This window comes from Anopheles nili, chromosome X (assembly GCF_943737925.1).
Source record: "Anopheles nili chromosome X, idAnoNiliSN_F5_01, whole genome shotgun sequence".
In the NCBI taxonomy this organism is placed as follows: domain Eukaryota; kingdom Metazoa; phylum Arthropoda; class Insecta; order Diptera; family Culicidae; genus Anopheles; species Anopheles nili.
In genome coordinates, this window is record NC_071293.1 from 2,937,006 (window position 1) to 2,962,147 (window position 25,142).

Sequence of the window (25,142 nt, forward strand, 5' to 3'; positions counted from 1 at the left end):
TGCGTTTGAATGCCTATGCTCTCTACAATTCCATCGAAATTCGGCCTAATCGAAATCGATTTGTCGAAAGAAAAACAAGTGAATTTACTGGAAGGAATAATAAGGTGTAGGCGCACGTGGAATTCATACGTCCTTTCCGTCGCTATCACGTGGTCTTTGGCTGTGAGGCAGGGCAAAAAAGTCCAGCTCACGCTCTACAATGGCGCTGATCTCTTTTTGAAGCAATTCGTGCAGCGTAACTCCATCGTGTCGATACAGCCAGTATCCTTCGTTGAGTGTGCGCTTGTCAGGGATGAAATCATACCGCTTTGGGCCGCTAGTTGGTGAGCTGAGCCAAATCTGGCGGTTCGGTGACTGTCGGTTAATCACATAGGTACCGTGTGGTTCTCCAAAGCTTACCGTCAACACGCCATCCTGAAAAATTGAACAGAGAAATCAGTGGTTCATGAACAGAAATCTAAGCTCCCATTTTCTTACGCTGTACGTCACGTCCGGATTGCGCAATGTGCTCGTTTCATCTACAATCTGCTCGAAATAGTCCACTAGCGATTCAAGTGTGTCGGAGCAAACTGTCACGAAAGTGACCGAGTCGATGAGTGAACTGGCGATAAAATCGTTCGGATTCATTGAACTGAATGTGCGTGAATTGGAGAATCGTCCTGGTTTCGTCGGTTCGGTAGAAGGAACTGTGGCTACAAATCGCGGCATCTGACTGTAGATGGGCTTTGCAGTACGTAATCGTTGTGGAATAACAAGATGACCACAACGGCCTGTCGCTCGGCTTATAAGACTCATTTTCTTCAGAAAGCCACACCAAAAATGATGAAAAATTGTTGTTCCAGGAATAGTTTTAAATTCCAACACCTGCAAAATTTGTCTAAAAGAAAATCGTTTTGTTTACATTATCACTATACTGTACCAAACAATTTATGCTTATATCATTTAGAGAGATATTACTCTCTTGTGTTGAGAGTTAAACACTTGTTATATGAAAAAAACTGCGGGAGACCGTGTTGAGTTTACCAGGATGCCCAATGATATAAATACTATCTTCTTGTTATTTTTGTAAGTAGTTAAGTTACACTATGAAACAAGGAACGAACCTTCTCGAGGCTATAAGAAAATCTATCGATAAACACATACAGTACCTGCACACTGTGTCCGCTCTATTGAAAACTTACTTGATGATACGAAAAGATCAACGTGCAAGCGTATTTAAAACTGGTATGTTTTGACAGTCATTAGGTAAACAATTCCGAGCTCTCAGTAGCATGCTGTGTTTATAGCTACACATTTTGTTACTCTTTTTTCATGAATATCATTGCCCAAAACATTCAATTTGGATTGAAAATCAAGCTACATAGATAAAACGATCAAATCTTAGAAAAATAAAGCAATATATTGCTCATATAGTAACATAATTTTAAACTTTATCTGGTACACGTTTTGGAATACTTCCGCTTAGAATGAGGATCATTAGATTATAGTTCTGCTATCAACTGTTGCATGGCGCTAGTGTTACAAAACGCTTGTTGCTTGGATGAATCATCCAGTACTGGTTTAACCCCTTGCGTGCCAAGCGTTTTTTTAGGAAAGTGCACAAAATGCCACGATTCAAGCGATTCTTGCTCATACGTCAGAGCCTCGGTAGCATTGGCTCTAATTCTTAACGTTCTACGTTTGTGATGAATTTTTGGTTTTCTTTGCATTCATTCGTATTTTTATTCGGTCACAAATGCGATAAGTGAGAATAATAGCTGTTCTAAATATTCAAAAATTGAATTTTAAAATGATGCGTTTTTGCCGTAACCCAAAAATGGGTGACATGGCGTTTTGTAAAAATTTACATCACCCACTTTTTGGGTGATGTGGCACTCAAGGTGTTAATGTATTACCATTAAATGGGCATTTATTTAATTTAAATCAATTTTATCTCATGTAACTAGCTCAAATGATGCGATGAAAAATTTAATACTCAACTGTCGGAAGGGCTGCCATCCTCGTGAGAGTGAGGGGTTTATTTCTTAGTAACGAAATCTCTCCCGTAAACTTGAAGTACGCTGTCACAAGGAAGCTGCTCAGCAACGCGTCAAAGTGCAGGCCTTTGCGTGGGGCATCACAATCGTTGTAATATTCTGTGTGAATTTAGGTTAATTGTAAGTTAAAATCTAGCGTTAGTCACACGGTGCGAACCACAGCGCGGTTGTGTCGTTGTTCCAGTGTTGCAGCTTTCCGGTCGCCCCAGTTACGTGGACATGTGCGCGGGTGGGTCCCGGAAGCTGAATTCCTGTACCGTATCGTGTTGTAACGCTGGAACGGTGTAAGAATAAGTAGAAGAGCGTGTAGGGTGTGCGTCTTGTTGGCGGGTGGAGTTATCGTAGGCGTTGGTGCGGTCAGGTGCGGTTATCTGCTGTCGGTTGTGCGTCGTTCCGGTTAAATCAGGTGCGTTTTAGACAGTTTAGTGGCAACAACTGCAGCTGGAAAACCCGCTGTGTCTTGTGCACCGAGTGCAATACGCCCTGTTGTAGGAGTCGACGGAGTGCATTAGGAAGAAAAGCGTGTCCACACACACACGCACCAACGTACAACACACAATAGGTGGTGGGTATTAATCGTAACAGCCCAGGGTTTTATAGCACCAATCAAAAAGGTGAAGCAAAATCACAAAAATTTGCAGCTATCAACACACAACCGGTTCTTCTACATTGGGCAACTCATCCTCCGGTGGGTTTGAAAATATGATTTATGCTCCGGTATCCGATCTCGACCCTCGGGACCGCCTCTTTGTATGGGGGTCCGTGCCATGGAGCATGATTTCGGGCGGATAAATCTTGGGAACGAAAAGCGTGGTTTATGGGCCCCCCGAAGGTTGTTTAAACAAGTTTTTTTTCTTCCCCTACTGCTGCCCCCTGGGAGGGTTGACGTTGGCGTGTGTATTGGTACGCACCCAATCCTCTGCTTGCGTACGCTTCGCGGAAACCCCCTTCATTTTTGGCCCTGCGCTGGTCAACGCCTTGTCTCATGCCGGTTCCGTTTCCTGCTTGGAGAAGCGGAAACAAAAGATGGATGAAAAAGGGCACAACCTTGCTTCTTCGTCATGGCACGCCGTTTGCGTTTGGAAAATCATCCCTCTCGATGGCGAAGAAAATTGTTGCTACTGCTCTCGGCGCAAATGGCGTACAAAGCCACCCTTTCCATTGCTTCCAGCCAGGCTGTAAAAGGGTCGTCGGTGGGTTGAAAGGAGTGTGCATCCAGGTGGAAGGGATGAGGGGGAAAATATGAAGGCGTTGGCGGCGTGCGTACACACTGCACAGCCGTAACAGCGAACGCACACCCGCACAATGAGTACGCGATGCGTATTCCGATGCTCTAGCCCAGGTATGTCAAACTGGCGGCAACCAGGCCCTTTATGCCTCCGTATGCAGCCCTTGGGTATTTCTAAACTCAACGCCCTGTTCTGCATTGAACTCCTCTCACATCCAGAAGGAAATCTTAATTAAAAAAAACACGCATATGTAGGAAATTTCTTCCATTTTTCGAGAGTAAATTTTAAAACATAGATGTCCTTTCGTGGGCGACAAAAAGCTGACAGGAACTCCCAAAAGGACCTGCCAGTGAGATGAGTTTGACATACCTGCCCTACCCGCATGCCAGCGGGCGTTTCGAGTGCAAGCGTGTGCGTGCATCGCTGAACGGCGGCCTCGCCATTACGCTAGACGCGCCGATGCTTTTCCCAGCGCCCTACGCCCAGCGGCTGCTGTACGCGCACGCACACACCATCGCCCAGCGCGAGCCCTTTGCAGGGCCGTGATGCACGAGATTCGTTTGGGCGACGATCCGCCTTTTGGGTCGCCGGGTTTGCTGGAGAAGGAGATTTTCTTGCGTTTTCTCTTCTCGTGCGCGCCCGAAAGGCCATCGAAGAGCACGCGCGAATCAGGCCGCTGGCGAACCAGTCCCGGCTGTGCTGTAAATGCGAATTTACATAAATTGTTACCCAACCACCCACCTCAACCCAACCGAAAAAAAACACCCCTGGGACTGGATTTTTTAACGGTAGATTCCATAATTGCGTCCCGCGAGCTCACGCCGCGATTTGCGGTTAATTTATTTTATTGCACTCCTGGTTTCGATTTGTGACGATCGATTTGTGCAACATTTACCGTAACCGAAGTCAATTGGCACGGGGCAGAAGGATAAAAATACATTTGCTCATGAGCGACTCGCCGTAGCGTTTGCCGTTTAAAATGATAGAGCAAAAATTGCTTGATTTTCCGTTCGTTGCGCTTATGCAAATGAAACATTTCAATTCAAATGGAGGGCGACACAGAAAGGGCATTTCCCGAGCATTCCCCTGCCCGTAGGAAGCAGAAATGCCTCATGCGCGCTTGTGTAAATGCAATATTCAGCGGCAAGGCTTTGATTCGAACTCACGTTTCCGGTTGCTGTGGCTCAAGCACCCCAAGAGACCTTTGGTAGGGGTTTCCAGAAACCCGCGAACCGATCCTTCCGTTAGGCCACACTTGTTGACGTACAGTTCGAACAGACCATCGTTCAAAAAAAGGGCCTCAAAACGAAAACCGCAACCAAAACGGCGTGGGCCGCGAACCTGGCGAGAAAAATCAGAGCATGCGAAAGAGGAACGAAAGCGCGCGTCTTCATCGTTAGCGGGTCTTTTTCTTCTTCGCTTTTCCCGAGCGGTACTTTTCTAACGGCTTGCCGCACGCATGCACACCCCCGTTTTGAAAGTAGGGTGGAAAGGTTTTCCTCGCGAGAGTTGGCGCGCATGCCACTGTCCGCGCTGCAGCAACGCGTGTGCGTACGGGTCTTCGGTGGAAAATTCATCCCGCCGGCTGGATGATGGAAAGAAAAACGCACCCGAAGCGGTCGTGTCGAGTCTGGGCGTGTTTTTCCCTTCGCTTTTGCTGCCATTCCAGAGGCCGTCTCTTTGGGATGATGAAAGTGAGGGAGAGGAGGTGCGGGGGTGGGCAGCCAAGGAGCAAAAAAGGACATCTCTCTACATGCACTAGCGGATATTTTTTTTGAATCCATCCTTGACTTTAGGTTGTGTAAAACTCGTTTTTATGATGCCGTTTTTGCGATTGCCGTCAGGTTTTGCTCTAACAATGCTAGCAAAAAAAAAACAACCGGTAAAAGTTTCAAACAAATCCAAAAAAAGGATCACGAACAAGAAGAAAAAGAAAACAAAAAAGAAATCCCTAACCAAGCGCAGCAATAAAGCGTGTAGCAAATCAAACCGTAAGACCGAGCCTGAATCCGGTTTTTTTTACGACTCCCGGCCGGACGAAGCCTCGAGATTTCGAAACCTGCGCTTGTATGTGGGTGCCGCTGGCGTGTGCGTGTGCATGTATGTGTGTGCATGTGCAGCTAGCAGGAAGTAATACCCACCCAGGGCGGCGAGTGTGCGCTCTCCTGCGGCGTCGTCATCGTTCCGCGGATCGTCATCGAAAGCGACGCCTCGCAGCATCAAAACCCAGGCAGTCTCTTCCCTCTCCCACCCTCCTGCAACTCACTGGTCCGCTTTTCAACCCTCAACCACCGCAGTGGTGGCATCGTTCCCTAAAATGACGGTGGGCTTGCGATGGTTCCGTCAGTCTGCGGCGGTCTTTGGCACAGAACGACAGTGACAGGTGACGCTTTCTCGTGCTTGAGGCCGTCTGTCTGTTCTGAGGCTGACTAAGTACTTCATCTCAACACCTTTAAGGTCCTCCCACCTGACTGAGCAAACTCCTCCAAACCGCTTGCATCGATTAATACCACGCAACCGCCCGGAAAGGTAATCACCTCGTAGATGCACACGGTTCATTTTGACAGCTAATCGCACCGAAATCATCACTTGTCATGATAAAGCAGTTACAACCGGCTGTGGGGGTGTTTGTCGCCAGCATCACGTGTGTTTTGGGTTGCGCCATCATCCATCGAGCCGGCTTGTGGCAGCTTTTTGAACGTCCTGCCCGACTCGATCCGCCTTTGTAAACCCCTCGCAAAGTGTGTTGTATAACCCGCCGATCGTCACTGTGACTGTGTGTGGGCGCGAGATCGAAGCGAGATGTGTGCAGGGGGTCAGCCTCCACTAGACTCTCCCCCAAAGCCGACCATCACCAAGCGTGTGTGTTTGTATTTGCTCTGTGCTCCTCTCGTCATGCGCCTCGTTTTCCCCTAGTTTTCATCCCACGGTCAGCTGCATCTTACTGTGTTTTGTTTCTATTTCTTTTGCAGAATTTAACCCACGTTCGTTGCTGACTGGGTGTATGTGTGCCTGTTGTTCCGACGTCAATAAAAATCGACATAGACGAGAAGACGAAAAAGAGAGAGAGAGAGAGAGAGAGAGAGAGAGAGAGAGAGAGAGAGCGAGCGAGCGAGCGAGAGAACCTGAACCTGATGTCCTACGTCGTGAAGGTTTAGGGAAGCCCTGCTGAGAAACCATCCAGGAGACATTCCCTCCGTGTGTGTTCCTGTCAATCCGGGTCTCACGTGGCCACAAAAAGAGCAGTTCATCAGCAGCAGGACCTCTCGAACAGCCACCGAGATCGGCACGTGTCGACGACGAGAGAACGCTAATTTGTCTCCGGATGGCTAATTTCTCCGGTGGAACCGGTGCAGGGTCCAGCGGAACCGGGAGTGGTGGCGGTGGAATTGAGGACACCGGTAGTGGAGGACCCCAGCCGTCTTCCTCCCTGTCGTCGGCGTCTTTACGGCGATTTGCGTTTGGCCAAGCTGGACCGATTTCGCTGGATGTCGCCACAACGACTGGTGGAAATTTTTCGCTCATCGTTGATAGCGAACAAACGGTCGAGCAGTTGAAGAAGATCATATCGAAAAAGCTGAAGGTGTCGAAGGATCGCATATGTCTGTTGCATCGTGAAAGGTAACAGGATTTTGAATCCTTCTTGACCCGAGACATCTTTCATCATTTTGAGCAATTTATTTCGATTTCAGAGAGCTTAACGATGGCACGCTTCGCGAAAATGGTCTTATCGACGGTTCCAAAATCATCCTCACGCCGAACGTCGAAACGGGTCTGCTGGTAAGTTAAGCTAAGGTTCCTTTTTTTTTGTTGCAGCATTACATGTGATTGTAGTCACCACATGCAACTGATAAACTGCGAACGATACACCATCGTACCTATCTATTTTCGTAACAATAAGCGTCTATAAGGAAAACCCTTGAACGTTCTTTTCGTTCATTTTCGTAGGCTCAACGGGCAGAAAACACGGTCATGCAGGCGCTGGAATCGCTGAATGACAATCAAGTGAATGATTTTTTGAGCGGCAAATGCCCGCTCAATCTGAACGTGCGCCTCGGTGATCACATGATGTTGATTCAGCTGCAGCTTAGCACACTCAATCCATCCGCCCAGGCAGCCACGACCGGCAACAGCAGCACCAGCACCAGCACCTCTTCCCACAACATCAGCAATAATCCCAACGTATCCACGAGCAACAACGCGAACGTAATGAACCTCAACACCGGCGGGATAGCAGGTGTACCCGGTGCGGTTCGCATAAAACCATCCACAACACACCAACTGCAGCAACAACCTCGTCAACATTTCCATCGCCATCATCGTCATCACCGTCATCATCATCATCAACACCATCATCCTGGGCAGCAGGTCGGTGCTACCGAGACAAATCGCGGGCAAAACGACGAGTCTGCGCTTCCAAGAGGTCTTAAGCTGATCAATGCTGGAATGCCTACCATCATCATTAGGAAGCCACCAGCAGCGAACGAGTGGGAGATCATTTATCCATCACAAGCTCAACAGCAGCAAACCGAATCACAGGCAACACCAGCTGCGTCAACATCAAGCAACGACAGGACCTCTAATCAACCGCAATCTACCGGTGCCGTGGCTGCGAAGATGAAAAAAACGGTCGTTATTGCGACCAACAACATTCCGCAGCAGTTATCATCAGCACCGGTTCCCGCTTCCCGGGCCGTCTTTTGTCAGGATAAACCTCCGCAACAACCACAGCCAACAGAGCCACAGCAATCGCTTCAGCAACAACAACCGACTTCGGCTGCCAGCACTTCGAAAACGTACGTCTTTACTATGGCGGATTGTAACAACCAAAGACCGTGGAAGTATCTCCGTAATGGGGCGCCTCTGAAGCGACCGCATTGGCATACGGAATCAACTCCAGAAGCCGCTAGCAATCCGGCTCCGAGCACCGCCGTAAATACCGAAACCGATGTTCAGAACAACGAGCCGGGGGCTCAGAACAGTAACCGTAGCGAAAACGGAGGTGGTGGAGATGCAGTGGTTGAAAATAAACCCGTACAATTCATTATAGGCGACAACGAAATGCTGCTAACACGCCGAGGCAAGATGGCACAGCTTATCGATTTGAAGCGGAAACCTGAATATATACGGAATATTACTCCCGGCGTTTACCGTGTGCCTGCGACGACTAAACCCGACGAGGCATCACCGATTTTATCCCTATCGAACATGGTGTCCACCCGGCTGGTCGCTGGTGGAACGGACACAGGTGCCAATGATGCAACGGAAGGATCGGATGAAAGTTCGGTAGCTGTGACGAGTGATGCCGCTGCCAGTTCCGGCTGTTCCGATCCTATATCAGCTAATCTTACGTCATGTCTCTGTCAGCGCTTTGATGGTGCAGATGCTGAGGTGGATGCTAATGGGGAGGCTAACAAAGCTACCGCTTCGGATGAAGCCAACGTAGCTACGAATATGGTTCTAAACGCCTGTCCGGAAGATACGGTAACAGGAGGATCAGCCGAGGCTAATCGGCTGCATTGCACGGCGCAGAATCCAATCACACGCCACAAAGCCAAAGCACACAACATCCGGAAGCTTATTGTTGGCGATGGAAAGATAAAAACTTCCCTCGAAACCATAGCCGGGTGTCCGTCAACCGGCGTTGTGCGGCCTTTAGTGCGTGTGGCATCCCAGAAGCTGGCTCAACAGCAAGCTCAGGGTCAGGAGCAGTCCTTGCAAGGGCAACCACGTCCGTTACAACCAAACCTTCCTGAAATGGTGGTTTTCCCGAGTGGTATAGCGATGCAGCGTGTGAACTTTGCGCTGGGTGATCAACAGCAAAAGCAGCAGCAGAAACAACAGCCGGCCACACAACCACAAGCTGGTGATCCGACTCCGATGGACATGGATAGCAATGTTAGCTCGCTGGAGAATCCTGCCCTCGCTGAGGCATCTCGCAACCTAACCCAGACGTTGCGTAAATTATCAAAGAGCGTGTTCACAAATAAAGTGATGCAGGATGTGGCAGCTTCATCCTCGTCTCAATCTCCACTTACCGAGCCAACGTCCTCCTCATCCAGTGGATCGACACCAAGCTCGGTGGCGTCATCCGGACGAGGTGTTAGTTCAGGCGCTATAATCGAATCGATGAAGCACCACGGTAAAGGTATATATTCGGGCACCTTCTCTGGTACGCTCAATCCCGCTCTGCAAGACAAATTCGGTCGTCCAAAGCGCGACATTTCGACCATCATACACATTTTGAACGATCTGCTTAGCGCAGCGCCTCAGTGTGCTCGCAACACATCGGAAGCCGTTGCTAAAGCCAGCGCAATGAATGCATCCACGGCTACAACCAGCACTGGAGCCAATCCTCCCGCAAATACGGTCGGATCTTCCGGTTCCGGTACGAAGATCTTTTTTCTGGAACCAACGGCGGCAGCTGCGGCGACGTCGTCTTCAAGTTCAGGAGGCAATGGTATTGCGCTCTTAGCAGGACCCACGGCTAATGCTCAGCAGTCGCAGCCGCAATCAAGCAATCAATCCGATCTGAATGCAGGTGACAGTCCACCAACACCAAATTTACAACAGACGGCCACGCCAACGATGTCGAAAAATGTAAGTTAAAACAATCATTAGCGATTGAAAATATTTGCGCTATGTGGTCAATGAACTACATCATTGTACACAGGAATATTCTACTCCATTTTGTCTGCTATATATTACAAATTTATTTATTCACTTAGTTGTGTATTTCGCATGAAATCCAGAAACCGCATTACATATCAATTTTTTAACATTTTCCATGTATTTCATATCATGTCCTTGTTGTTTTACCATGAACACTATCAGAAAACTTCTCTAAACCATTGCTTCCTTTTTTTCGCTTTAGATTGGCGGTCTGACACAGCTCAAGTACCCGATGGCGATGGTTTCCTGCGGCTGTAACGAATCCGTGCAAATCAATGACAACTCTGAATGCAAGGCACCAAACATAGGCATCACCACACATGGCCATGCAAAGGGTCCTCATTCCATGGCAAGCTGTAATGCAGCTGGAAGTCGTCGACCGTTACTGCTCTCATCAGGTGCTGGTTCCGCTGGTCAGAAAATCATTACTGTCGTCGCACCGACGGCGACTACTTCTGGATCTCCGGTAGTTCTATGCCAATGTGGTGCTGCCATGCTTGCCAGCGGTTCTTCATCTGCTGAGGAGCAACACCCACGGTGCAAGATGTGTGCGCTGAAAGCACTGGAGCTAGAGAACTCTAAAACCAAGCTGAAACTCGACAACTTGCGCAAGATTATGCAGAAAAAGAAGGAACGTCGTGAGGCGCGTCGTCAGCAAGCGGCACCGTACAACACTTCCACGGTGTTGATGCCGGTCAGCCAGAACTATAGCCCTGATCATGTGTCCCTCACTGCCGATGTCACGAATAACGGAAAAATTAGCATGCCCATCGGATCGACGCTGATCGATGGGGCACAAGAGTCACAGAGCTCAGAGCAGCCACAACCGTCGGCTATGCAGATAGAATCGGAAGTGGAACCTCACAGTCAACCACCGGTGACCACTACAGCGCAACCGCAAGTTCAGAATGGTGGTGCGAGCAGCGAATCATCAGTCTTGGAAGAAGTAGTTCAACAAAAGCTGCTCCAACAGCAGGAGATGGAAGTGATGGAATCAGACCAACCTGAAGCAGATACCGGTGATGTTTTGTGCCAAACCGAACGATCTTCTCCGACCGATCCGGTAGAGACAGATTCAGAGCCGGGTGGTGGAACGACTGCAGCTAATAGTTCTACATCCCCGTCGGCAACGGGAACCATTTGCACATCGTCGTCTGCCTCGGCGGCCGCATCATCCCCACCGACCGGAGCTTCCACCTCCGAAGCGACGACCAGCACTACTGCCCACCTGGTAGAGGAGGTGGACACCGTCGCTTAGAGCCACTGCCAACAACACCGGAAACAACAATGAGAGTAATGTAGGCTTGTAGCGTTCAAAGTGTAAAATAGGCTATACCAGCAGCACGTCGAAGGACGAAACAACATAATCGAAAGAGGGGAAAAACAAACTTTATTAAGGTTAGATCGCATTTGCGATGCTAGTGAGCAATATTGTGGTAACATTCATGGTTTGTACAAGATAGCGATATCAGCGATGTCACGATATGGTTTGGTTCTCCTTTGCGCGATAGACATCTCTTTGTAACGCGTATAAAAAAGCACACATTAATGGCACACATCCTTTGTTACATTTGTGTACGTAAGCTAAACATTTTTTGTTAGTGTCGTCTAGCTTAGTTTTCTGTTAAAATGATGTTGTTTTTATGGTTTGTTCTAAGTCTAATTGCTAAGATCAAAGAGTGCACTTTATGTGCCCGTGGTTTCTCGATCAAAAACAGCTCAGAAAAGGTGAATCGATCCGTTCATGTGTTGGGTTGATTGGATGTTCCCGATGTAACATTCTTAGGAAAAAATTTAAACACGTGACTTAGAGTATCCGTGTAAAGTTTAGCATTTGTAAAGATTTGTTAGTTGGTTCCATTCCAAGAAAGCCCTAAAATAGATCCCCAAATTATACAAAACAATCGCTATCGAGCAAAATAGGCAAATCGAACATTCAAATCATTATATTCAAGCTAATCACTTCCCAATTTAATCTAAATTGTTAATAGAACGGCGGTTCTTTGTTCTAATTTACTTATAGCCAATTTTTGTCAACTCGCAGCGCATTGAAACAAACATTAAATTGAAATGATAGATATAGGGTGATACGGATAGGGTGTGCAATAATAATTCATAGTAGTAACTTTTAGTAAATACGCACTAATAGATGATTACCATGAAAATATGGCCCCTTAAGCAGCTTGTCCACTGGGAGCGGGTTTTCGGCGAGTCGTAATGTTCTTTATTTGTTTGATTTGTTTATGTGTTTTTGTTTCATTCGCTCGAATCGTACTCGAGGTAAAAATAAGATAGAAATAAATGTTAACAGGCGGGAATAAGTAGGTACGATAATGTGTGTATGTGAGAGAAAACCAGTAAGGCAAATAGAAAGGGGTTTCATGCGAATAGAATACATTAGCGTTTTCGTTATTTTATTTTCGTTTCTTAAATCCTTTTGATACGCTGTTTAGTTTTAAGTCCCTATAAAAGCTAGTTCATAAGATGCTTTTCAATCAAAAGGACATTCGGCAACGGCCGCAGCGCTCCCATCCGAGTTTCCTTGCGTTAGACTGAGTCTGGACCAATTGTGCGCACATAACTTACACGTAATGAAGATCATCATCGATATTGGATAGCGGAGTACAGTTAGTAGATAGGTTATGCACTCTCCTGTGGCAGACTGCAGTAGCAATAGTTATTCCACATAGGCAATTTATTTACTTCTGTTTATACGAGAAATCAGAGACAGGCCTACATGGTGATGTTGGGCTGGAGATTTGATCATTTCAGCGAATCTTAAATTATTAGTTTCTTGCAGACGTTTAGCAGCGGCAAGTACAATATTCATTATATACGAGCCCAAGAGAGTGTAGCTATTAGCTAAAGGTTCCATTCATTATTTTTGGAGACTAAAAATCAGGCGCGTGGTCAATATGGCTTACCCTGGGTTACGACATTATTGCACTGATTTAAATATAATATAATAGAAAACCCGAGTAAACGCCCCAGGGATGCAAATAAACATTAAATATGGGAAAAATAGAAAAAATTATAGTAATTGCAAATAGAGAAAAAAAAGTCTTCAAGCGTAATAAATACCACATCAAAAATAAAACGCCATGATTTTTTTTCATTTATGTTTCGAACTTAAAACGGATTCTCATTCGCTTTTTATGGCTTCATATTGAATACTTATTAAATTACGCCTCTAAACCATGGAGATCTAAACTAATTCTCCCCTTACTATTTAATCAGTATAGCTTCAGCGTTGATTTCACTTATGAAGGTAGTAGTAAATGAGACTACGATTTTAACTACTGGGAACGATAAACACACTGCTAGAAATGCAGCTTTCGATGAACAAGATGCTATAAGAGATTTTCCGCGATTTCTCGAGCTCATTCGCTGTTTCTTTCATTCCTGTTGCTTATGTGCTTCGCCAGCTGGGGTGTTCGAACAGCACAGACATTTTTTTGTGCACAAGGACTGCTTATAAGCATCGCTAATCGTTCATGCACTTGTTTCGTTAAAAACAGGCGCTCGGCGCTTTCAGGCACTCGCAGTTTAGTGTGATATTACGTGTACTCCTCGTAATATCACCTCGATTGTGAGCATTATCCCTCAAACAAAAAGCCATCGCGCTATGGTGCAGCCATAGAGCGACTTGCAGCCGCTTGCGATCTGCATTGGCTGTTTTGATGCTGCAATACTATCCGTTCAGGAGATCGTTCTGCCGCTGGAAAATAATTTTTTTGTGTATTTTTAGAGAGACTTTGAGCCAGCGAAGCTACATTCGCCTCTAACTATGAATAACATGAAAAAATGTTAGCGAATCATGGTGTGTTTTATATATAGGAAAAAACATGCCACGCTAGCGATGTCTAGACACATCTGATGTGCAATACATTGTTTGTATTCTTTCCTCTCTTCTCTCAGTTATAAACCACGACATAAGCTGAAAGATGCACGCCTGGGATGCGTCATCATCTCATTGCCCTTCCATCGCTTTTGCGTGTTAAGCAAACTAACTGCGCGCTTCAAGTGTGCGTGAGCGCATCCAAATGCACTTTGTCTCTCTCTCTGCATCACGATTTCTCAACTGTTGTGCTTCATTTGAAAGCTTCTTTCGGTGTTTTGTTTGTAAAACTCCAGCGCTTCGTCCACTGCTGCACTCGCTGATTACGGTGGGTTTAAACGTCACAGTCGCGGCTCACAAACAAAGAGCCATAGTTCAACGTTACAACCAGCGAAAAGCAACATACTTCTCGAGTTCTGTATCGCATGTATTGTTTTTGCATTATGGCCTTTCAGGAGATCGTCACGATCGTTTAAACTCATGGATAAATCTAATAGCGACACAGCGAGTGTCTATTTCCCTATTTATTCATTCCTATATACAACTAACAATCACAATGAGAAGGAAGATACATTTGCTTACGTATGGAGCGGTAGTAAGGAAAAAAAATATATTTATCACTGAACTTGCATGCGCCTGCTAGATTATAAGCTACAGCTTTGTTCGTTACTGCACTCACAACTTGCCATAATCTTGGGTTGGGGTAATACTATGGCAGATGTGAGTCAAATTCAAAAACTAAAATATATACGGAGTGAATAGTAATTCATATTTTTATTAATCAAGAAAGCCTGTTTGATGAATGCCAAGCAGCAAAGATCGCAAGCGGCTGCAAGTCGCTCTATGGCTATACCACAGCGCGAATTGAAATGAATTTTTATAATTTAAGGCAAAAATAAGCAATGGTAAATGAATTTTTATAATTTAAGGCAAATTTTTTAATTTGCCTAAAATTATAGAAAATAATTTACAATAAAGGAAACAAATTTTATCAAAAATGATTTTTCATTTTCGATAATTTAACTTTTATATAAATGGCAAATTGTAGCAATGGAGACGCATGGTACCTGGTGGTATGTTGACATAATGAAATATCAATCGTGATTCATAAAAGCTTTGACTTGAATTTTATATTGTAAATACAAATAAATGTTGATACGTACAAAAATGCACATTATATATATATATATATATATATATATATATATATATATACATATAGATATATTAATATAGTTATATATAAATATATACATACATACATATATATATATATATATATATATATATATATATATATATATATAAATATATATATATTTATATTTTATATTTATAAATTTATAAACATTTATTATATTTATAAATATTTATATATTTAAATATTTATATATTTACATATAAATATATTTACATACATGCCATAAATAAACATGCCATATTCTTATCCCATGTAAATTGTGGGTCACAAACAACGAGCCATCGATCAACGTCACAACCAGCGAAAAGCAACATGCTTCTCGCGATCTGTATCGCATGTTTTGCATTATGGCCCTTCAGGAGATCGTCACGATCATGCAAACACATGGATGAATCTAATAGCGATACTATCTAATCTAATAGCGAAAAAATTCATCGCTAAATTTGCATGCGCCTCCTACATTTTAAGCTAGCTTATAGCGGGTTTCTACACTCGCATTTGTCTATGACTTTAGGTGCGCTAATGTCGAGGCAGATGCGAGTCTTTTCTAAAACACAAAAAGCCATTGTGCTATGGTGCAGCCACAGACAGCCATAGTGCGACTTGCGATCTGCATTGGCTGTTTTGATGCTGCAATACGATCGGTTCAGGAGATCGTTCTGCCGCTGGAAAACATTTTTTTGTGTATTTTTAGAGAGACTTTGAGCCAGCGAAGCTACATTCGCCTCTAACTTTGAAAAACATGGAAAAATGTCAGCGAAACATGGTGTGTTTTATATATGGGAAAAAGCATGCCACGCTAGCGATGTCTAGACACATCTGACGTGCAATACATCGTTTGTACTCTTTCCTCTCTTCTCTCAGTTATCAAGAACAACATGACTTGGAAGATGCACACCTGGGATGCGTCATCATCTCATTGCCCTTCCATCGCTTTTGTGTGTTGAGCAAACTAAGTGCATCGAATACATGCGCGCTTCAAGTGTGCGTGAGCGCATCCAAATGCACTTTGTCACTCTCTTCATCACGATATCTCAACTGTTGTGCATCATCTTAAAACTGCTTTCGGTGCTTTCAAAGCTGAAGCATCAATTGTACCCTTTTCCTTATACTCCCAGCTTTCAAGCACAAGTGCGTCATCTAAAAGCTCCTTTCAGTGTTTTAAAAGCTTGAAATCAAAGTTTTGTTTTATGGCACAGTTTTATGAAAATTCGGTGTATTGCTTATCATAGGTGTGATATATAAGGATCACACCAAATGCGAATATCAATTTCAAGATACTCAGAGAACTGCAACCAACGGTATTGATGCAACTGCATTCGAGTTGTAACTAAATATTTAACGTATAGCCGTATGTAGAATATAGAAATGGGTTATCCCTATAAACAATATGTGATATGATCATTTGAAAAACACTTTATGCCTGCTACATTTTATTACGAATGATAGACAATACAGCAAAAGGTATGCATCCCACAAAGTATTAACGGTTAGCTTGGTAAAAAAGTATACAAATTCCGTAAATGAAGCTCTCAACGCTAGAAATAAACGTAATAAGATCATTATAATATTATAGAACTTCGATAAACCACACAGTTTCTTATAACAACATTGATTTTTATTATTCATCTACCATATTCTGACTGTATTCACTCTTTCCTTAGATCATACTATTAGTCAGGCTATGAAAGTCGAAACAATCACTTGCATGTGCGCAAACACCTTTAGAATATTTATTATATCCTTGTCCCATCCTTGACGCACAAATATATGTAATGTGCACGTGAGAGGGAGCGTTGAAATGTATGTACATCTCCTCATGTGGCGTGAGCCTTACTAACTGTTACTTGTAGTTGCCCAGAGCGCTCGCATTATCCGGGGGATCTACTACTTCGGTGGCTGTGGTTGTGTGGTGGCTCCTTGCTCATCCCCCCATAGGGGGATTTCTACAAATGCCATGTGTGTAAAAAAAAATACAAAACCTGATCCGTTCGACCCGGGTCGATCGGTTGGTGTAGTGAAACATCGAACCGGTTCCTACAGATCCGACTCGACCCCACTGTCGAGAAAATCGCGCAACAGCGTGCCCACTTTCAGCGGGAACACCCTGATAATAGTGTTCAGGTACAGCAGGTACTTCGGGATCGATACGTCAACCAAACCACGTCGCTGGCCATCGATAATGGCGGCGGCTGCTTCCTCTGGCTTGACCAAACGCATCATGTTCGGGAAACGCATGTGTGGCTTTTTGCACAGTCCGGTGTCAACCATGTACGGGTAGACAGTGGTGAACTTGATGTTCGGTTTACGCGCATCCTGACGTAGTTCTTCTGCGAGCGCCTCCATGATTCCACGCACGGCAAACTTGCTACCACAGTACGGCACAAGATTGTTCAATCCGCACAACCCAGCCACAGATGACATGGCCACGATATAGCCACGGTTCTTCTCGAGCATTCCAGGCAGGTAACTCTGGAGCAGCTGCAAGCACACAGTAGAGAAGCCACAGTAAACGTTGAGTACAGGGTAATGAGTCCCGATCATTCTGGTTTCCCCCAGATGCTTACCCAGAAGTGCGCCATAACGTTGATCTCAAACGTTTTGCGAATCTCAGCCTCAGTCTGCTGCAATAGTGGATGAGTCGGCATGATACCGGCGTTGTTCACAAGGATCGTGACCGTGCCCACCTCCTGCTGGACTTTCTTCGCTGTTTCGTTGATTTGTTGCCGGTTCGTAACGTCACAGCTGTGGAGGTGAAAGAGGAAAATGTGAGACCACAAAAGAGCAAGTGATGATACTCGGTGCAACATCCTTGAACTAAAAGCTCCTTGAGCCAGAGAACACACTTACACGTAGCCGAATGCGTTGCCTTTCTGCTGCCGGATAGCGGCAACCGTTTCACCGTTCATCTTGTCATTGATGTCGACGCAAACGACTGTGGCTCCAAGTTGGGCATACTGTAGCGCCATACACCGGCCCATACCGTGGCCAGCGCCAGTGATGAGCACAATATCGTTGTGCACGGTGTCTGCCGCCGGTGGAACCACCAGCCGATACAGCGACTCAAGCGTGTGGAAAATCCATCGTACCAACATGGCGATGATGTCGATGATGAGGATCACGAGATTGTACATCTTCACGCCGGCATTCGGTGTTGCGTTTTGGCTACACGAGAGAAGGAACGATACATCATTGAACATGAGGTTGATGGTGGTTAGTGACGACCAAAAGTTGTCTGAGAAAGAGCTTTGTTTCATGGATTTATAAAACCCATATGATGCACTATAAAAGAGTTGTCAATATCAATCATCAAATAAGAAACGCAGCCCTCCCGTGATTTTGTTATTTCCCTTTGGTTTATTCCTCAACAACTATACTAAAACAGTAAGCAGAGCAGAAGTAGGAAGCTGTTCGATCCCATTCCTAGGCCCTTTACAAGTCCGACTGGAGACCGGTGTCGAGCAGATCGCCAAACTCCTGCCCAACGCGCAGTGGCAGGTTGCGGAACCAGGTGTTCAGGTATAGCAGGTACTTCGGAATGGACGCCTCAATAAGACCACGTCGCTGTGCGTCAATAATGGCAGCTGCCGCTTCGTCTGGCTTCACCATCTTCAGAAGGCTCGGGAAGCGTGTGTACGGTCGCTTGCACAAGCCCGTGTCAACCATGTACGGGTAGATGGTCGTGAACTTGATGTTCGGTTTGGCCGGATCCGCGCGCAACTCCTCGGACAGCGCCTCCATGATACCACGTACGGCAAACTTCGTGCCACAGTACGGCACCAGGTATTTGAATCCGATCATACCGGCGATCGACGACAACACCACAATATGGCCGCGGTTCTGCTTCAGCATGTCTGGCAGCAGCGATTGAATGAACTGGGCGTGTGCATGAGAATAGGTACGCATGTTAGTAAGTGACAAGAACGGCAGACTGACAGGTGACCTAACAGCTAACGCCATCGACCTACCCAGAAGTGCGCCAGCACGTTGATGTCAAACGTCTTACGGATCTCGTTCTCAGTCTGTTGCAGCAATGAGTGGGTCGGCATGATACCGGCATTGTTGATCAGAATGCTAACGATGCCGACCTGGTCGCGGATCTTCTTGCACGTATCGATCACCTGCTGACGGTTGGTGACGTCGCAGCTGAAAACATACACGCTGTAGAACCAGCTGCAAAGCTACTCACTCGTAACGTTCGCTTACGTGTAGCCAAAGGCCTTGCCACCTTTCGCCTTGATAGCAGCGACAGTGTCCCCGTTCATCTTCTCGTTGATATCGACACACACGACAGTGGTGCCGAGTTGGGCGTACTGGAGTGACAGATTCTTGCCCATACCGTGGCCGGCACCGGTGATGAGCACGATGTCACCGCTGACATCCCGGGCTGGAGGCAAAACCACCATCTCGATCAGACCACGAATGACCACGTAGATCGATTTGGCGAGGAACACCAGCACGTCGAACAGCACCAACACCGCGTTGTACGCCATCACCGCCGGGTTGCTCGACGATTCGCTGCGAGTGTGAGGAGAGCGTTCGGTTTTGGCTTTGGAAATGGTCCACCGGTTCTGTCACTAGGCAGGCGCAGGCCAGTTTTCCGGCTGGACGAGCTGAGATGAACGAGCACATGCTGGAGCGGAACGCAGGACATGCCACGGACAAGTAAGCACACCAGATTAAACACTAATGGGGTTCGCGATTGTAGACGAGCACAATTAAACGAACATTAATGAGCAATGAGGTACATGCACCTCACCTTCTCGCACAAGCACAAACACAAAACGTGTAATTAACAGCAAGTGAAGTTGAAGAAGTTTAATAGATCCCCTGCGAAATGCGATGAAAATGATGATGGGTGACTTGCATAAGATTAGCCCTCCCTATCCCCCATCCAGCCCAGAATCGCACCCTTCAAATCCGTCATCTGATATCGCACGGCATTAAGTACATTGAGCAGGTGCCCATTATCGGGTGGTCGTAATCTCCAACCCTGCCGCTTTTTAAACCTCAATCGCACGATAGCATATCTAGCACCGTTCCGATACTGCTGGTGCTGTAAACATGAACTTGAACCTTTGCTTCAAAATGCGACCTAGAGTCTGTAGAGTTGTTTGTCGTTAAGGGTGATACGGTAATCGGTGAATTTTGGGGGGATTTGTGGATATCTTCCGTGAGGACTAGAAGGTGTGGGATGTAATAAGCATCCATTGCACCAACTTCTAAAGGAAGTACAGACTTTGGGACGTGTGGGGGGCATTCCGGGACAACTCATGGAGCTAGGTTAAGCGATTGGACAAGCTGTTCTATATAATGAGCCCCAGAACGTTACAAGGAGCGACCCAGAACTCAATTGGGGCCTGATAAGAAATCGAGCACATTGTAGAGATGCAGTGTTTCGCTATCTCGACAACGTCCTTCGAACGCAGCATGCAATTTAGAGCACATTTAACATTTACACATTGACAGGATACATTTAAGCTTGACAGAAAGCACATAAACACGCACGTGGGAGAATACAGGTGACAGAACGGGACGTCTCGAGGTTTATTCACACTTACTCTTGCTGAGGCATCGTTGTTTCCGAGCTATTCGTGTTGATTTACAAACAGGGGGTTGAGAGCAGACCGTTCGGGTTTCGTTTGATTGAGCGGGGTCGGTTTTCCACAGCCGGAAATCCTCAGGACACAACGACACCGCACCGGAACAGGTTCAGAGTTCAACTGAGCACCGTCGACCGAGAGACGGGCACGTTTATTTGGCTCGTAAGGGTCCACGCCACCAACGGATTGCTGGTATCAGGTCGTCGATGCACGCTATCACTGTTCTGTCAATACCGACACATACACTGGCAAGCGGTCGATGCAAACACACACACACACGGTCCCACTCGGCACTTGGGCGATTAGAAGGTGGCTCTGACTGGCACTCACACGAGACAATCAGACACAGGCCACGGAGGTCTTATCAGTAGGCTTCGCGTTGATCCGCGTGTGCTTATCAGGGTTCTGATATATAGACCGCGCGTTACAAGGGCTTCGGGGCTTGGTGATGACCCAGCAGAAGGCAGCTCAAAATTTGACCGACAGTAAGAATTCGCGTCACGGTGCAAAGGTCATCGGGCGGATGGGCCACTCCCTTACAGGTCCTTTTGACCAGTTTACCAAGGATGGTTCCAATATGGCGTGTTCGTGTGCAATTCTGCCGTTGGGAAATGAAAAACCGGGTGTTGTGTTTTCGTGAGTTTTCCGTTCGGGATTTTTTTCCCCAAAGCTCGTTGCGATGCTTCGCTGAAAATCGCCACCCAAAACACTCGCTCGTTCGTCACGCTGGCCAACCGCACACTGAAGTCTAGCTGAACGAACCGGTGCGGTTTTAAGCTTCACCACACAGGTGCTCACCACAAAGCCGATCCGTGATAGCCGGTGGCCTTCCGTATGGGCCACACGAAAGCCAGAGGGAGATCGACCACCTCGAGATCGCCTCGAAGAGGCCGGCGGCTTTCGAGCAAGTACGCGTGGAGGGGGACTAGGAAATGAGCACAAGAACAGGACCGTCTACCTCCAGAACGGTGATCCCGTGGTGGGAATGAGAAGACCGCGAGGTGACCGAAGTCCCCCACCAGCAGTTCCAGACCTCTGTCCTGTTCAGATCCCCTGAGGGCGCACAAGACGTATCTCGTTCAGATCAGCGAGCGCAGGAGAAACGAGTTTTTGTGCTCAAGAAGAATCGCAATTATCATCGTCCATGCTCGTCTCCAAGTTGTCCAGGTTGTTGTTGTAGACCCCGCCTGAGGGCGTGCTGCCCCTCTTCGCACGTGGATGCCCCTACGCAAAAAACGCGGGAACTTTTGAACCTCAGTGGACTATTGAGTGTGCAAAAAATGAGTAGCTGGAAAAAAACAGTTCTAGAACGCGATGGTGGAGGTTTTTGTTTCCGCTCCGAAACGGGGTCGCAGAATCTCTCGATTATTCTGGAACGTGCAGAGGATGAAATGTAAAAAAAACGCAAGCAGCAAAAAGAACATCAATGCGAGATCTTGCCGTCCTGTCATGTGGTGGCGCAAAAACGATCTCTTCTTAAGCATGCTGTGGAAAGCACGCCAACACACACCTTCAACCTGCCAATCTGACAGTTGATTGACCTTTACCGGTGTCCCAAGGCCTTCGCCGAAGGTTAGGACGCAAATCGCACGGTTAGGTCAACAGCTCGAACCTCAGCGGTCGAACGAACGTAACAAACGGCAACTCCCGAAAGGTCACTCGCGTGGGCTCGAAACAAATCCCCAAGTCTCCAAAAAAGCGTTTCTTTTATCAACAAGGGTTGCGGCTGGTTATCGGCGAGACCTTCGACATACCTCCCCGGTTGAAGGTCGACGGTTTCGCGCCTCTACGGACATGATCGCTGTCACCGCGGTGACCTTGCGGTGGTTTCTGCACCACCCCAACGGCAAAGGATCGCGAGGGTCAAAGCGAAAACAAGCGAAAGTTGCATCGTCGACCACCGATCGGTGATATTGACCTAGGGCACTGGGCTGGGCGATGCAAATGCTGCCATGAGGGCCACGATTGTGGCCCTGTTTCGCATCAGTGAGGGCGCTGGCCATCTTTGAAACCGGTTTCAAACCAGTTCACCGGCCCCGAAATGGCTCGCAAATCCGCCGCGCGTGGTCGCTAAAGTGTGACCTGAGCCCAGACTGCCTCGAGGACGCGACTTTGCGCGCCCTGGTGGGCTTAACACACGCTGTTCATTATGGCGCTGTTTCGGTGGTCGTGTGAGTGCGTCAGTTGATGCCCCATTTTGCAGACGACTTGTGTCAAGTGTGCTCTCGCATTGATACCGATTTGATCAAAGATCTTTTTGCAGTTTTTTGACTGAGGATAATAAAGTTTAAGCCCTTCGCTAATGGCCTAATTAACAATCGGGCTAACAATCGGGGTTTTATACACCATCACGTCAATGTTAAAAACTGCTATTTACGCGAGATTACATGGATAACGCAACATCCAGTCCAGTCGCAAGTCACCGAATGAATGCTTAACATACCGGCTACGTAAAAAGGGCCATCAACTAGATATCAATGACGACCTACAGATAAATATAAAACCCCACAGATCATGGAGGGCACTCCGGCAGCTTTACGCTCTTTCGGTAACTTCATGATGTGTTAACGCTACCACTCGTTGTTGTTGGCATTCGCATTCCGTATCGTTCGTCCACCGAAACGGATGACGGACCAAAAAAAGCACACACGAAAAGACAAAGCAGAACACATCCCCTCAACACGCTCGGCCGGTGTTTCGATGGTTTGCCATCCAAATCCCCAGACAAGCTCCAGCAGGGAGCTCCAAGGGCAATGATCAAATAATTGACCGCCGGCGTTGCGCAAACGTGCGCATGTCGGTACCCTCTTTCGAAGGGTAGCTAGCGAACAGTGGGGGTGTGAGCATGTCGATTAATTTACCATATGACACTAGAACTTCCCCCCGTCAGCTGATGAACCAGCTCGATTTCGGGGTCACGATGCGGATCACGTCTCACTTGACAGCTGGTTTTGGGGTTCTGGATGGGTTTTGCCATGCCTCTACGCACGATGTTGCGGTGCTTCTGTGCTGTTGTGACTTCTTCAGTAGACAACTTGTTTGTGCTACCGGTTGTCAACTGCACGCACCACGTCCAACTGCCTGCTTGCTTGCAATTAACACCCCTTTGCGCGGGAAAATGTCAATGCCAGGCCGTTAACCGAACAACGCGCCGTCTTCCCGTCCTATCGGAGATCCATCAGCCCCTCCATTGGGGTGATTTGTTGACTTACCGTCGGTCGTCGGTGTTGGGGTGGCCACCGGTGGTGTCTCTCAGAGGCCGGGGAGGAATGCCAGTGCTTGAATTATCGATGAACTGCCTGTGAGGGTGCAAGACGGGAGAGGAAAATCAATAAAACTGAGCAGGGAAAAAATAAATGCAGCTGGCGGGCGTGTTGCACAAGATTGTTATGTTCGGAGTTCGAGTACCGTGGGACCTCCGACATATCGAAGGAGTCCGTAAACACCCAACATTGGTGTGTTCTTCATTCTGACAACGACACCTTTGCCGGATGACCTCGAGCTGGCGGCAGCGTGATTCCAGCGAGGTTTCAGAAGGCCTTGCGAGCTTCTTCGGAGCTCCGGAACGTCTCTCTACTTCGGACACGGAAGTCCAGAAGTCATTGGTCAGTACGTTGGGGTGGGGAGCGTACAAAAGAGTAGTAATAATAAACCGAAAGCAACTTCAAGCGCACGTGGTTGTTCGTTGTGTACATGCGTGCCGTTGGTAATTACAGTCCTTGAAGTTGTTTCACTCATTTCGTTTCGCTTTTTTTTTCTTGTTCAACTTTCATGCACACCAACATGTCGCGTTTTGTTCGGCACGATCCGTTTCAGACGGCTCGCCAGATTCTAGAGCTCTGCGTGCTTCAAAGTTAAGAGTATAGAACGTCCAAACATTCTAGAACTAGCCCTACCGATCTGTTTTGACACTAAAGCAGGTGAGCTTTACTGTGGAGAATGCTCTGGAGAAGGTCATCAGATCCCGAGGGCATTTCCGGGGAACGCATGGTGACTAGCTCCAGCCTAACACGACGTCTACTCGTGATGCTTATCGCACCTCGAACGCCTGCATGTCGCCTGCGAAACGTGCATGGGATGCACTCGTGGTGTTTCGTTTTAGTTTCATTAACAAACTAACGTCCACCCTCCGCTCCAATGGACCGGAACGTGTGTGCGGCGATGGACGACAAAAATGGCGAAAAAATAAAACTACACACATGCTAGATTGATTGCAGGTTACACAAGATCAGATCGACCTAGCGAGTGCACCTCGGAACTGGTGACACCCGGTTTAGGGGACATGAGACCTCATAGGGGGGTGTCTGAGCGAACTACCTGCTATTTCTGGTTGGTTCTAGTGTATCACCATCCCATCCCCAACGCACCTGTCACTCCGGAACACCGACAGCGCGTTGTCGATGTTGTCGTCCTGTAGCATGTTCATGTTTAGCTGTCTTAAGGCTGGTCGATGTTGCTGGCCAGGGTTTATAGACGTCTTCCTCGATGCACCTGGTTGATGGTCTGCAAAATTCCACTACTCGAATCTAACCCTGGAGTCTTTCTGGACCAATAGGTGGTTTG

General features: G+C 46.9%; 4 protein-coding genes across 4 annotated transcripts; 1 reads left to right on the forward strand and 3 right to left on the reverse strand.

Annotated features, from left to right (window-relative positions):
* Positions 1 to 658, reverse strand: LOC128728835 (frataxin homolog, mitochondrial). The gene is made up of 2 exons (XM_053822483.1): positions 478 to 658; positions 1 to 414 (listed from the first exon to the last, which is right to left on the reverse strand). Exons 1-2 carry the CDS (start codon positions 625 to 627, stop codon positions 124 to 126), a joined length of 441 nt encoding a protein of 146 aa, XP_053678458.1. The 5' UTR covers positions 628 to 658; the 3' UTR covers positions 1 to 123.
* A 5,932-nt stretch (positions 659 to 6,590) lies between these two features.
* On the forward strand, positions 6,591 to 11,195 carry LOC128728437 (midnolin homolog). Its single transcript, XM_053822064.1, has 5 exons — positions 6,591 to 6,886; positions 6,958 to 7,045; positions 7,214 to 7,511; positions 7,689 to 9,865; positions 10,140 to 11,195. The coding sequence occupies exons 1-5, from the start codon at positions 6,591 to 6,593 to the stop codon at positions 11,193 to 11,195; spliced, it is 3,915 nt and encodes a 1,304-aa protein (XP_053678039.1).
* A 5,496-nt stretch (positions 11,196 to 16,691) lies between these two features.
* Positions 16,692 to 25,005, reverse strand: LOC128728660 (17-beta-hydroxysteroid dehydrogenase 13-like). The gene is made up of 5 exons (XM_053822294.1): positions 24,947 to 25,005; positions 23,792 to 23,878; positions 17,827 to 18,141; positions 17,544 to 17,721; positions 16,692 to 17,457 (listed from the first exon to the last, which is right to left on the reverse strand). Exons 1-5 carry the CDS (start codon positions 25,003 to 25,005, stop codon positions 17,014 to 17,016), a joined length of 1,083 nt encoding a protein of 360 aa, XP_053678269.1. The 3' UTR covers positions 16,692 to 17,013.
* LOC128728661 (epidermal retinol dehydrogenase 2-like) lies at positions 18,375 to 20,706 on the reverse strand. Its single transcript, XM_053822295.1, has 4 exons — positions 20,538 to 20,706; positions 19,183 to 19,494; positions 18,945 to 19,122; positions 18,375 to 18,852 (listed from the first exon to the last, which is right to left on the reverse strand). The coding sequence occupies exons 1-4, from the start codon at positions 20,549 to 20,551 to the stop codon at positions 18,409 to 18,411; spliced, it is 948 nt and encodes a 315-aa protein (XP_053678270.1). The 5' UTR covers positions 20,552 to 20,706; the 3' UTR covers positions 18,375 to 18,408.
* Positions 25,006 to 25,142: the final 137 nt, after the last annotated feature.

Coding starts and splice junctions, on each gene's coding strand:
- LOC128728835 (XM_053822483.1), bottom strand. CDS start 627: ATGAATCCGAACGATTTTATCGCCAGTTCACTCATCGACTCGGTCACT. Junction 415..477: donor ATCCGGACGTGACGTACAGC/GTAAGAAAATGG, acceptor TCAATTTTTCAG/GATGGCGTGTTGACGGTAAG.
- LOC128728437 (XM_053822064.1), top strand. CDS start 6,591: ATGGCTAATTTCTCCGGTGGAACCGGTGCAGGGTCCAGCGGAACCGGG. Junction 6,887..6,957: donor TGTCTGTTGCATCGTGAAAG/GTAACAGGATTT, acceptor TTTCGATTTCAG/AGAGCTTAACGATGGCACGC. Junction 9,866..10,139: donor CGCCAACGATGTCGAAAAAT/GTAAGTTAAAAC, acceptor TTTTCGCTTTAG/ATTGGCGGTCTGACACAGCT.
- LOC128728661 (XM_053822295.1), bottom strand. Junction 19,123..19,182: donor GGCAAGGCCTTTGGCTACAC/GTAAGCGAACGT, acceptor GTATGTTTTCAG/CTGCGACGTCACCAACCGTC. Junction 18,853..18,944: donor ACGTGCTGGCGCACTTCTGG/GTAGGTCGATGG, acceptor GCACACGCCCAG/TTCATTCAATCGCTGCTGCC.
- LOC128728660 (XM_053822294.1), bottom strand. CDS start 25,005: ATGAACATGCTACAGGACGACAACATCGACAACGCGCTGTCGGTGTTC. Junction 23,879..24,946: donor TCGGTGTTCCGGAGTGACAG/GTGCGTTGGGGA, acceptor GCACCCTCACAG/GCAGTTCATCGATAATTCAA. Junction 17,458..17,543: donor ACGTTATGGCGCACTTCTGG/GTAAGCATCTGG, acceptor GTGTGCTTGCAG/CTGCTCCAGAGTTACCTGCC.